Source organism: Rhinatrema bivittatum, chromosome 3 (assembly GCF_901001135.1).
Source record: "Rhinatrema bivittatum chromosome 3, aRhiBiv1.1, whole genome shotgun sequence".
Lineage (NCBI taxonomy): Eukaryota > Metazoa > Chordata > Amphibia > Gymnophiona > Rhinatrematidae > Rhinatrema > Rhinatrema bivittatum.
Window position 1 is genome coordinate 253,733,692 of NC_042617.1, and position 13,534 is coordinate 253,747,225.

Below are 13,534 nucleotides of genomic sequence, written 5' to 3' on the forward strand. Positions count from 1 at the left end.
ACTTTCCTCCTCAGGTTGTGAAGGCAAAGAAGCTAAAAGATCCTGATATCTTTTTGTTAGCATTGCATGTAGTCTTCTCTCAGAAGAAACTTCTGGAGCCTGCAAAGATGTGTGCTTAGACTTTCTTGATGCCTTCTTTCCCTGTCCTGGAGCTCTGGATGGAGCTAGGGTGTAATGTGGTGTTGTTTGTGCAGCAGTAGGAAGTGCTGTGGTTAGAAAAGAGAACATTGAAATGGGAATCAATGAGGAGATAGGCCTGGAAGCCATCGTGGAGATCGAGGTTTGTAAAATAGTCGATTCCATCGATGGCTGTGACAGCTGTATCGTTGGATCAGTCGGTATCACTGAAGAACAGCAGGCCGCCTCCATCGGCATAGAGAGCGTTGTTGGCGGAGACGCTGCAGTCGTCCTCGCCATCGAGATGGACGATGGCACCGGCATCGGTATCGATGGTGGCACCGATGGTGGCACCGCATCGATATCGGCATGGAGATCGACGGTGGCACCGATGGTGGCACCGGCATCGATTGAGGAGGGCATCGACTCGATAGTCGGCATCGATGGAATTATCGGCATCGGCCCGATGGCCGGCATCGACTGAGAAGTCGGCATCGACCCGGAGGTCGGCATCGGCAGTGTTGCCGGAATGCTTTCCTTTAGGGCATCAGTGACAATTTTCTTAATCAATGCTGTTAAGTCTGTCACCGAAGTCGTTGGTATCGGTTCCTCTGTAGGTGTAACGGAGGTCGATGACAATTTCCGCTGTTTGGATACCGGTTCCTCCGGCGGTGGCAATGGAGGAATCGAGTGATGTCTACGGTGCTTATGCTTTGTGCGAAGTTCAGTTACGGACTTTGACGATGCCACGGATGGTGTTGGCGATGAAGCGTCTCCCGAACCTTCTGGGGTTCTTGTTTTGAGAAGTATTTTCTTCGATAAGCCTACCGGTGAAGATTTAGTCGATGACGAAGGCGACGGCGATGCTCGGATTTGAAAAATCTGAGCCATCTTTTCATGGCGAAGTTTCCTACCTTTCGCCGTCATTTCTTGACACTGGGCACAAGAGGCGATGTCATGGTCTCCACCCAAACAGCGTACGCACTCGACGTGCGGGTCTGTGATCGACATAGTCCGGTTGCAGGCCGGACATTTTTTGAATCCGGAAGTTTTCTCCGTCGACATCCGTCGATGAATTCGGATTCCTTTTTTCGAAAAAAGAGTATGGTGTTTGTCACCAGCCGGTGACAAACCGAGCGAGACCCGTAAAGGGTAAAAAGTTGAGAATTTAAGTTAATCGTTGTGAGGTAACTCACGGGGCTCCTGGAAACCGCGATGCAGCTAGCAGCGCGGAAAAAAGAAGACTGGAGTGAGACCCCTGTGGCAAGGAATATCATGGCATGCCGGGCATGCTCAGTAGCCTCAGGCAGCCAGTTAAAAGCTTCTAGAAACTTGCCAGAAGTTTTTCCCGCTTAAGGGCTCCGTGGATGACGTCACCCATATGTGAGGACTAGCATCCTGCTTGTCCTGGGATAATGTACATTGCTCCTAATGTAGCTTTCAAGTGGAAATTAACAACCTCAGCCTCATGTTTCAAATGTGCAGTGGACTCTGCTACTTTTTTCCATAATTTTTGGGAGTGTGCGACGATTCAAATTTTTGGATTACAATATTGGGATATCTGGGATGTCTGCTGGAACATGACATACCCCTAGATCTGAAACTATGCCTCTTACACCAGGTTAAGGACACGATTACCTGGGTCAGTAATTATGAGCAGACTTGTTTTCTCAACAAAGCTTTATTACTTGCCAAGAAAACGATATTAACGCACTGGATAAGCAAAGACCCACCAACATTATTACAATGGAGACTGCAGTTACATAAATTGGTGGTATACGAACACATGTCGGCAAAAAACACGTTATCGAAGAAGAAGTATTCAGAGTTCCTGGCGGTATGGAACCCATATCTACTCACTCTAAACTCTGTGCTAGAAGCATGATTCTCGATCCCATGACATAGAGGTTCCGCTTATTTCATCAATAGATGCTTCTTGAAGACTCAGCACGCCAGGTGCGTGTCAATATTGATATGATTGGTTTTGAACCCCTGACAAGGTTGTCCTGTTTCTTGTTTTTTGTGTATGGTTTACTATTCTTTGTTTATTGTACATTGTCCACTGGATCATTGAACATTGTCTACTAGCATGTGCCCTAGTGCCACAGCAACATCAGTACTGTACGGATATTGTTATTGATATTACTTATACATCTACTTACCAACCTTTATTGTGCCTAGACGGTGGAATGATCAGTAGGAGGGGGGAGGGTAGGGGGTAGGTTGGGGGGAAGAGGGGAAGAAGGGAAGAAGGGAGAGGGAACAGATTGTTTATTGCATTATTTGATAATTTTTCACAACTGTTTCCTTATTGTTACTCCAGGTTCTTTTTCGGTACTTATATACACTTCTGTTATATAACTGTTTTGCACAAGTTGTACTTTTCATCTCAGTGTTGATATCATGCTGTATGTGGAGTAAAAAATTAATAAAAATATGTTTAAAAAAAAAAAGTATGCATCTTTTAGTATAACCTGTTTAAAAGTGTCTCTCTCCTGAGAAATATGTTCCGTTTGCCTTTAAAAGAAAAAGAGGAGGCCCAGGAAGCATCGCTGAAGGGCAGGAGAGTGCAGGCCTACCCTTTCAAAATATTATACTTGGATCACTTTTCACATTTTCATAATGAAAAGATGCAAACATGGGCAAGCCCAATGACTCGGTGGCCATGCTGTGCACTGCCATTCGGAAGGTCCCCAGTTTGATCCTTGAGTCCAGTCTTGTGTTCCCTGGGGCAGTTGGGGGCTGGGGATGATGCAAAGGCAACATTCACAGCCCTCCAAGGGGAAAGAGAGACATGGTCATTGCTCAGGGGTGGCACTTAGTAGCCAGATTCAGGCCCATGATTGCAGAGTTCAGAAAGATACCTGGTGCATAGTACCCTGGCCCAGGTCAGTCACTACAATGACCGGAGGTGGAGAATTAATAAAACAGGAAAAATTCCCGGGTAGTTGCAAATGAAAGTTCATGGTGCAAGATCCCAGCCCTGGTTCCAAATGAACTGGGAGGTCGATATTCAAAGCCATTTAGACAGATAACTTACAAGTCTAAATGGCAAGTTGGAATATTCAGCCATTTATCTGGCTAAATTATAGCCAGAGAAGTCATTATCCTGCAATAATTTAGCTGGATAAAAAAAGAAGCATGGGCATGGCTTACTCAGCCGATTTTTAAACTGTAACTGCTAAATTAGCCGGATAACTTTAGACCTGCTTCAGAGCAGGTCTAAAGTTATCCGGCTTTGCTTGGTGCTACTTAATTATATATTTTCAAAAGATATCCAGCTAAATGGCGCTGTCAAATTTTTAAAAAATAAATAAAATGGCCAACAACCTGCTCCACACCCTCCCCCTCCCAAAACAACCTACGTGACTCCACCCCCCAAACCCTTCTTACATATTCAAAAAGTCCCCTGGTTTGCAGGTTGCGCCCACTCCCTCCCCTGTTCTTTGAAATTATGCAAATCAGGTTGTCTCCCCAGACACAATGTGATGTGCTATACCAAACCCCCCCCAACCCTCTGCATCGTTCCCAATACCTCTAGAATCCCTGCTGGGAGCGAGGGACATACTTCCTTGCTCCTGACGCTTCCAGCCCGGCTCTGTCAGAGGCAGTACCAGAAGTGTAAGCTATGAGCTAAGCTAAGCTTCTAGTGCTGCCTCTGACAGAGCAGTGCTGGTAACGAGGAAGTGTGTCCCTCGCTCCTTGCAAGGAATTTAAAGATATTGGGGAGGGGGGATGGGAGGGTTGGGGGAAGGGGCTGGCATGGCACATTGCACTGCAGGTGGGTGGAGAGTTGGTCTGGAGGCACACAGCCCGATTCGCAGTGGGTTATAACTGGTGGGAAGAGAAGGCAGGCTTTTGACAGGAGCAACATTTTTCTCTTGGGCAGATTCAGTAGTAGGTGAGGAGAGAGGAACAGTAGCAATCTCCACTGGCCGGTGCACACTCAGCTCACCTTTCCTCTCATGACTGGTCTCAAACCTAACTGTGATCTACAAATGGCAGCAGCATTAGTAATGAACGTCAGCATGGGGCCTGTGCAAGTTCACAGGCCCTGCGGCGTTCCCCATGTCTCCTCAGGCATGACTTCCTGTTATCACAGAAACTCATGCAAGGGCAGGGCTTTAGCAAGGCCTGTGAGCACATGCTCCCACTGACTTCCACAGTGCTGCCACTAGTGCCAGAAGATCATTGCCCTTTGAAGTACTTGTGACCTCAGCTGAAGGTTTTGGGGTGCTGACCCACAGTTTGGGACACCCTGGCTTAGTACCATTGCTGCAATGATTGGAACTAAATGTAAGCTGGAAGGGACATAAAAGGGGAAAAATCCCTGGGTAGTTGCAAATGAAGGCTCATGATGCCAGGATCTGATCCCAAAGGAACAGGAGGAGGAAACTACCAGATGGGAAAAAAAAAAGAATAACGCAAACACAAGTTCCTGATGATTAGCACAGCTGCACCGTAATTTACTTCAATTAAAAAAAAATATGTAACCAATCCCCAGTATGGTGTCTTACCCGTCACTAAAGGGTGGTACAGGTTCAGTCTGGACAGGAAGGAAGAATAATTTTCTGGGGCCCTCGGCGTGTCTATCCACTTTCAATACTCATACTGAAGGTAGAGGACCTCCAACAGGTGCCAAACAATCCAGAGAAGGCGTAATGAAGGCAATAACAGCAATAAGAGTATATAAATTGATTCACACCAATCTCCAGCCATACAGTTCAACCACTATAAAGGTTAGGAAAAAATAGAGTCCAAGAATGGGGTTCAAATAAAATAGTCTTTATTGTAATTTAAAAAGGATAAGTCAGGCCAAAATACCAAAAATCATGAATAGCATAAAAAATATAATAGCAATGAAGATTATTGTCAATTTATCCATCATAAGTGTTACCTCCCTTCTCACTTCTCTTGCACCATTTTCCATGGAGAAAAACTGCTCCCCTTGCAATGTGGGAAAACTGGAATGGGGTTCCAGCATAAAGTCAATCACCAAATAGAAGAAAATCCCCAAGGACAAAAACTGCAGGACAATTGTCCCCATAACAAAAACAACCAACTGGCGATGTCCTTTCGTGGATTGCAAACTGGCTAAAAGACAGGAAACAGAGAGTAGGATTAAATGGGCATTTTCTCAGTGGAAGGGAGTGGACAGTGGAGTGCCTCAGGGATCTGTATTGGGACCCTTACTGTTCATATATTTATAAATGATCTGGAAAGAAATACGACGAGTGAGATAATCAAATTTGCAGATGACACAAAAATTGTTCAGAGTAGTTAAATCACAAGCAGATTGTGATAAATTTCAGGAAGACCTTGTGAGACTGGAAAATTGGGCATCCAAATGGCAGATGAAATTTAATGTGGATAAGTGCAAGGTGATGCATATAGGGAAAAATAACCCATGCTATAATTACACAATGTTGGGTTCCATATTAGGTGCTACAACCCAAGAAAGAGATCTAGGTGTCATAGTGCATAACACATTGAAATCATCGGTATTGTGTGCTGCGGCAGTCAAAAAAGCAAACAGAATGTTGGGAATTATTAGAAAAGGAATGGTGAATAAAACGGAAAATGTCATAATGCCTCTGTATCGCTCCATGGTGAGACCGCACCTTGAATACTGTGTACAATTCTGGTCACCGCATCTCAAAAAATATATAATTGCGATGGAGAAGGTACAGAGAAGGGCTACCAAAATGATAAGGGGAATGGAACAACTCCGCTATGAGGAAAGACTAAAGAGGTTAGGACTTTTCAGCTTGGAGAAGAGACGACTGAGGGGGGATATGATAGAGGTGTTTAAAATCATGAGAGGTCTAGAACGGGTAGATGTGAATCGGTTATTTACTCTTTTGGATAGTAGAAAGACTAGGGGGCACTCCATGAAGTTAGGATGGGGCACATTTAAAACTAATTGGAGAAAGTTCTTTTTTACTCAACGCACAATTAAACTCTGGAATTTGTTGCCAGAGAATGTGGTTAGTTGCAGTTAGTATAGCTGTGTTTAAAAAAGGATTGGATAAGTTCTTGGAGGAGAAGTCCATTACCTGCTATTAAGTTCACTTAGAGAATAGCCACTGTCATTAGCAATGGTTACATGGAATAGACTTAGTTTTTGGGTACTTGCCAGGTTCTTATGGCCTGGATTGGCCACTGTTGGAAACAGGATGCTGGGCTTGATGGACCCTTGGTCTGACCCAGTATGGCATTTTCTTATGTAATTCGTACAAGTTTTAACTTTTCTTCAGACTGGAAAAAACTGTACTACACTGTCTCAATGGGGTATAGCCTTATGAGTCTTTGTATCAAAAAGTGTCAAAATCTTCTTACTCTTGTTTCTTTAGGTCATTCAGGCAACCAGATCCTTGCCCCAATTCTCTGAGATACTGGGGGTATGCCTTTCCCTTCAAACTAGAAAAGTCAAAGTCCAAAATATATTTTATCCAAAAGTCCTTCAGAATAATGCAAAAGTGATGTGCAAAGGTCCATCCAAAAGGTACTCAACGATTGTCCTTTGAGACCCTCTAGAATGCACCAATTCTCTCTTCTCCTTATAGATCTTGAGGGGATCCAAAACTTTGCAAGATAGTGGAAATCCAGAAATGATCACTTACTCTCATTTCCACTACTACCTTCAATCCACTGCTTGCTTGAGATTCTGGGGAAATATCTATCTCCAGCCCTCGACCCTCTCTTAGCTCCTCCTTCCCACTGAAGTTCTAAGCATGCTCCCATATGCCATATCCCCAAAAGGTGAGGTTATCACACAGTGAGGAATAAAAAATATAAAAACCCCTCCTACAGCTACTAAATATCCAAATTACAAGGGAAATATTAGTGATGGTTTGGACATCTGTCACATGCAATGATGAAGTAGGAGAACCTATTAAAATGTGAAATTTGTTCTTACCTGTTATGAATCCTCCTGTAGCTGTGCTACGGGAGGCTTCTCATGTCTTTCCTGGAGGCTGCTCCGAAGCTGGGGTCTCGCCTACAAACTATCCAGGATTTGCTCCAGGGCCTGGGAGGCCTTCGATGTCCTTGGGGCCTGCCTGAGGCTTGCTTGGGTCTGCATGGACTTCCTGGTTTGAGCCAAGCCCTTCTCCCTAGGGGCTGGCCTGCAGCACTTCTCCTCAGTTATAGGGCCAGCCAGGTGTGGCCCATCCAAACTCCTCCCAGGGAGTTGCCTGTCTTCAGCCCTATAAAAGGACTTCAACTTCCACTCAGCTTTACCTTCGTAATGAGCCAGTCAACTGAGGAGCTTCTCCTTGGACTCCATGTTCCTGCTCTTGCTTGGTGTTCCAGTATTCCAAGGGATCCCTCTTTGTTTTGTCTCTGCTGTTCCTGATCCCGGTCTCTGATGTCCTGGTCAAGATGGTGAGACGGACAGTGAAATGCTAAGAGAAATTAGGGAAGCTAACCAAATTGGTAGTGCAGTAATAATGGGAGACTTCAATTACCCCAATATTGACTGGGTAAACGTATCATCGGGACATGCTAGAGATATAACATTCCTGGATGGAATAAATGATAGCTTTATGGAGCAATTGGTTCAGGAACCGACGAGAGAGGGAGCAATTTTAGATCTAATTCTCAGTGGAGAACAGGACTTGGTGAGAGAGGTAACGGTGGTGGGGCCGCTTGGCAATAGTGATCATAATATGATCAAATTTGATTTAATGACTGGAAGAGGAACAGTGTGCAAATCCAATGCTCTCATGCTAAACTTTCAAAAGGGAAACTTTGATAAAATGAGAAAAATTGTTAGAAAAAAAACTGAAAGGAGCAGCTACAAAAGTAAAAAATGTCCAAGAGGCGTGGTCATTGTTAAAAAATACCATTCTAGAAGTACAGTCCAGATGTATTCCACACATTAAGAAAGGTGGAAAGAAGGCAAAACGATTACCGGCATGGTTAAAAGGGGAGGTGAAATAAGCTATTTTAGCCAAAAGATCTTCATTCAAAAATTGGAAGAAGGATCCAACAGGAGAAAATAGGATAAAGCATAAACGTTGGCAAGTTAAATGTAAGACATTGATAAGACAGGCTAAGAGAGAATTTGAAAAGAAGTTGGCTGTAGAGGCAAAAGCTCACAGTAAAAACTTTTAAAAATATATCTGAAGCAGAAAGCCTGTGAGGGAGTCAGTTGGACCGTTAGATGATCAAGGGGTTAAAGGGGCACTTAGAGAAGATAAGGTAATCGCGGAAAGATTAAATGATTTCTTTGCTTCGGTGTTTACTGAAGAGGATGTTGGGGAGGTACCCGTAATGGAGAAGTTTTTCATGGGTAATGATTCAGATGGACTGAATCAAATCACGGTGAACCTAGAAGATGTGGTAGGCCTGATTGACAAACTGAAGAGTAGTAAATCACCTGGACCGGATGGTATACACCCCAGAGTTCTGAAGGAACTAAAAAATGAAATTTCAGACCTATTAGTAAAAATTTGTAATCTATCATTAAAATCATCCATTGTACCTGAAGACTGGAGGATAGCAAATGTAACCCCAATATTTAAAAAGGGCTCCAGGGGCGATCCGGGAAACTACAGACCCCGGTTAGCCTGACTTCAGTGCCAGGAAAAATAGTGGAAAGTGTTCTAAACATCAAAATCACAGAACATATAGAAAGACATGGTTTAATAGAACAAAGTCAGCATGGCTTTACCCAGGGCAAGTCTTGCCTCACAAATCTGCTTCACTTTTTTGAAGGAGTTAATAAACATGTGGATAAAGGTGAACCGGTAGATATAGTATACTTGGATTTTCAGAAGGCGTTTGACAAAGTTCCTCATGAGAGGCTTCTAGGAAAAGTAAATAGTCATGGGATAGGTGGCGATGTCCTTTCGTGGATTGCAAACTGGCTAAAAGACAGGAAACAGAGAGTAGGATTAAATGGACAATTTTCTCAGTGGAAGGGAGTGGACAGTGGAGTGGCTCAGGGATCTGTATTGGGACCCTTACTTTTCAATATATTTATAAATGATCTGGAAAGAAATACGACGAGTGAGATAATCAAATTTGCAGATGACACAAAATTGTTCAGAGTAGTTAAATCACAAGCAGATTGTGATAAATTGCAGGAAGACCTTGTGAGACTGGAAAATTGGGCATCCAAATGGCAGATGAAATTTAATGTGGATAAGTGCAAGTGATGCATATAGGGAAAAATAACCCATGCTATAATTACTAGGGATGTGAATCGTTTTTTGACGATTTAAAATATCGTCCGATATATTTTAAATCGTCAAAAATCGTTAGAGGCGATATATAATAGGAATTCCCCCGATTTATCGTCAAAAATCGTAAATTGGGGGAAGGGGGAGGGGAAGGGGGAGGGCGGGAAAACCAGCACACTAAAACAACCCTAAAACCCTCCCCCACCCTCCCGAACCCCCCCAAAATGTCTTAAATTACCTGGGGTCCAGAGGAGGGTCCCGGTGTGATCTTCCACTCTCGGTCCACGGGTGCGTTGATAGAAATGGTGCCGGCGCTACCTTTGCCCTGTCATATGAGAGGGCAAAGGTAGCGCCGGCGCCATTTTGGTTCCTGTCCCCGAATTCACGAGCGTAGGAGATCGCTCCCGGACCCCCGCTGGACTCCCAGGGACTTTTGGCCAGCTTGGGGGGGCCTCCTGACCCCCACAAGACTTGCCAAAAGTCCAGCGGGGGTCCGGGAACGACCTCCTGCACTCGAATCGTGTTGCCGTACGGCTGGCGCCATTTTGCAAAATGGCGCCGGCCATATGGCCATTTTGCAATACGGCAACACGATTCGAGTGCAGGAGGTCCCCCGAATTCACGAGCGTAGGAGATCGCTCCCGGACCCCCAGGGCCATATGGCGCCGGCCATATGGCCATTTTGCAATACGGCAACACGATTTGAGTGCAGGAGGTCCCCCCGAATTCCTTCCTCTGCCTACTTGGATAATATGCCTTGCGGCAGTATATTAAGTTCAATAAATGATCATATACCACCTTATATACCGCTTTGAAGTGCTGAATAAAATGCGAAAAGTGGAATATAAAAAAAAATAAATCTAAATACTCACTTTTTTTTTTTTTTAGGCTACAGGGTGCATTCAAAACAATAACTTCCCCCAGATAGGTATAACAGGAAAGAAAGAAAAAGATATTGTCTACCTTGATGGAAATGGATCTGGGCAGCCACTGCATTCTTAGTTGGGTTATAGACTGGTTTAGCAGGACTCAAGGAAAGGATACTATCAGGTAAGACCAAATTTCACATTCCTTTTCTTCCTGCTAGAGCACTCTAAAACATTGGGAGATATCCAAGCTGTATATAGACAGGGCTGCCTTAAGGCCAAGTCTATCTTGGCGGTCACATCTAACCTTAAAATCTTGTAAAGGAATGTAAGGATGACCAAGTGGTCACCCTACAGATTTCATAGAAACATAGAAGTGATGGCAGAAGAAGACCAAACGGCCCAGCCAATCTGGCCAGCAAGCTTTCACACCTATTTGTTTTCATACTTATCTGTTACTCTGACTGCTGAGGTCAGGGCCCTTATTGGTAACATTTTGGTTCCAATTCCCTTCCACCCCCACCATCGATGCAGACAGCAGTGCTGGAGCTGCATCTAAGTGAAGTATCTAGCTAATGGTTTGGGGTAGTAACAGCTGTAATAAGCAAGCTACTCCCGTTTGTTTACCCTTATTTATTTATTTATTTATTTATTTTATTTAGAATTTTTATATACCTAAATTCTTGTTGAGAAACAAATCAGTCCGGTTTACAGGTAACAACAATAATGCCGCGGGACGGGAAACAGTGCCCCTGGCTTTACAAGAAACATATTAAACAAGGCTTTACATAACATAATGAATAGTAACGATTCAAGGAAACTTCATAAGGTAACTTCTCTGGGTTAGGGACAACTGGATGGTTTTAGATAAAGATGAACTAAGTCTGGTTAAATTATAACTTGGTTAGATTTCCTGAAGTGTACACAATAAATCAATATAAAAATAAAGTAAAAATTGGAATTGAAATTAACTACTTAAATGAGGTAAAAATATACAATAACATGTAACGGATAAATAAAGAGGCGAAGGCAGTTTGTGTAACGAAGTCTTTTGGGTGGTGAAGTCTGGAAACACAAGTGATCCAGCTATCATAGAGCGATCTAAGTCATAGAGTAACATAAGGCATAAACAATAGGGAAATGAGGTGACATAATTTTATGAATTAACATAAGGCATAAACATTAATGTCTTAAGTTGACATAAGTCATAGTAACATGAGGCCATCATAACGTGATATAGGGGTGGAAGGGGGATAAGGGTCGAAGATGGAAGGTGATGGAGAGCAGACTGTGAGGGTTGAGTTGCTTATGTGTCTGTGAAAGCTTGGCTAAAGAGCCAGGTTTTTAGCTTTTTTTTGAAGACCGGATGGCAATTCAGTTCTTGTTGGTTGTCTGAATATAAATCCTTTTTACTTCATTCCCCCTGTCGTTGAAGCAGTGAGCTGCGCTGGATTATGTATTCCAATTGAAGTATCATGCTTAATTGATTCGGGGTAGTAACCGCCGTAACAAGCAAGCTACACCCATGCTTATTTGTTTACCCAGACTATGTAATTCATTCCTTGTTGGTTGATGCTGGGGGCACTAAAGATACCTCCACCTATGATGTTGCCTATGCATTGCAGGCACTTGAGAGCCATTAAATAAATGTAACCGACAGTCTGTTACCATTAAGGCCTGAGCGAACCCTTAGATTGGCTAGTGAAGATCAGGTTAGGGAATGGGGAGGTTACCATTGAAATTCAACCTTTGCCTTTGAAGGGTCTGGAAAGGACATCCCCTTGAAAGGCTATACAGCAGCTCTCTACAGACAGCTCTGGAGGCAGTCCTTTATGGTTTGCTGAAGGTTAGGAGGTAGTGAGGAGTTTTTCCTGAGTTGTTTTTCAGGCACAGTCAGAGGAGCCAGGCAAACCCTGCCTGGAGATACTGACCAGGGTCGGGAGGGATTTCCTTTCCAGTCTACTCCCTGACTGGTTAGGATTTTCCCTCTTTGTATACTTTTTGGTTTTAAGATTTAAATGGTTAGGAGCCTTGTGAGAGCTTGTACATCACCTGGGCCTAGGGCACAGGGAACTCTGTGTCTGGGGCTATGCAAGTTAGGGAAGACCTCCCCTCCATACCCTCAGTGAGAACGGAGATGTCAGTGACCTGCTGCAAGAAGAAACTCTGGAGTAGTTTCCATTGAAGGGAAAAGGATTTTGAGTTCAAGATCCAGGAGGAAGTTTTGGTTGCCCCCTTCCTTCCTGATTGAAGCAAGGAGAGCTGATTGCTTCAAGGGATCCCTCCCATCAAGGATCCAGAAAGAAGAGATAAAGAGACTGTGTAAGAACCAAAGAGATCCCAGAAGATCTGCTAACTGTAACAGAAATCATCAATCACTGAGGACACCCATCCGGTGTTTTTACCCACTCAGGAGAGAGAGGAAGATTTACTCTGTGTCGTAGACCAGCGATTCTCAACCGGTGTGTCATCACCAGGCACCAGCAGGTGTGTTGTGTGCTACTCACAGCCGGTGGGGCCGAAGACGAAGACCAGTGCTGCTAGCTGCCGCCGGAGACCAGGATGGCGGACCGAAAACTAGCTGTTCAGCTGGGGTCCTGTGTGTGTGTGTGTGGTGTGTAGGTGAGGCAGGGAGGGTGCTTCTGTGTGTGTGTGGTAAGTACGAAAGGGAGGGTGCTTCTGTGTGTGTGTGTGTGGCATGTGAGAATGGGAGGGTGCTTGTGTGTGTGTGGCATGTGAGAATGGGAGGGTGCTTCTGTGTGTGTGTGGTATGTGAGATGGGAGGATGCTTCTGTGTGTGTGGTGAGTATGTGAGAATGGGAGGGTGCATCTGTCTGTGTGTGTGGTGAGTATGTGAGAATGGGAGGGTGCTTCTGTGTGTGTGTGTGTGGTGAGCATGAGAGAATGGAAGGGTGCTTCTGTATGTGTGTGTGTGTGTGGTGGCATGTGAGAATGGGAGGGTGCTTCTGTGTGTGTGTGTGTGATATGAAAATGGGAGGGTGCTTCTGTGTGTGGTGTGTGTGTGTGGTGAGCATGTGAGAATGGGAGGGTGCTTCTGTGTGTGTATGTCATGAGTATGGAGAATGGGAGGTGCTTCTGTGTGTGTGTGTGGTGAGCATGTGAGAATGGGAGGGTGCTTCTGTGTGTGTGGCATATGAGAATGGGAGGGTGCTTGTGTGTGTGGTATGTGAGAATGGGAGGGTGCTTCTGTGTGTGTGGTATATGAGAATGGGAGGGTGCTTCTGTGTGTGTGGCATGTGAGAATGGGAGGGTGCTTCTGTGTGTGTGTGGCATGTGAGAATGGGAGTGTGCTTCTGTGTGTGTGTGTGGCATGTGAGAATGGGAGTGTGCTTCTGTGTGTGT

At 44.4% G+C, this 13,534-nt stretch overlaps 1 protein-coding gene across 1 annotated transcript in view; it reads left to right on the forward strand.

Moving 5' to 3' along the window:
* Positions 1-232: 232 nt before the first annotated feature.
* HNRNPLL (heterogeneous nuclear ribonucleoprotein L like) overlaps positions 233-13,534 on the forward strand; it is a 289,432-nt gene continuing 276,130 nt past the window's right edge. The window contains 1 exon segment of the mRNA XM_029596807.1: positions 233-484. Within this exon segment, the coding sequence (XP_029452667.1) occupies positions 233-484 (252 nt within the window).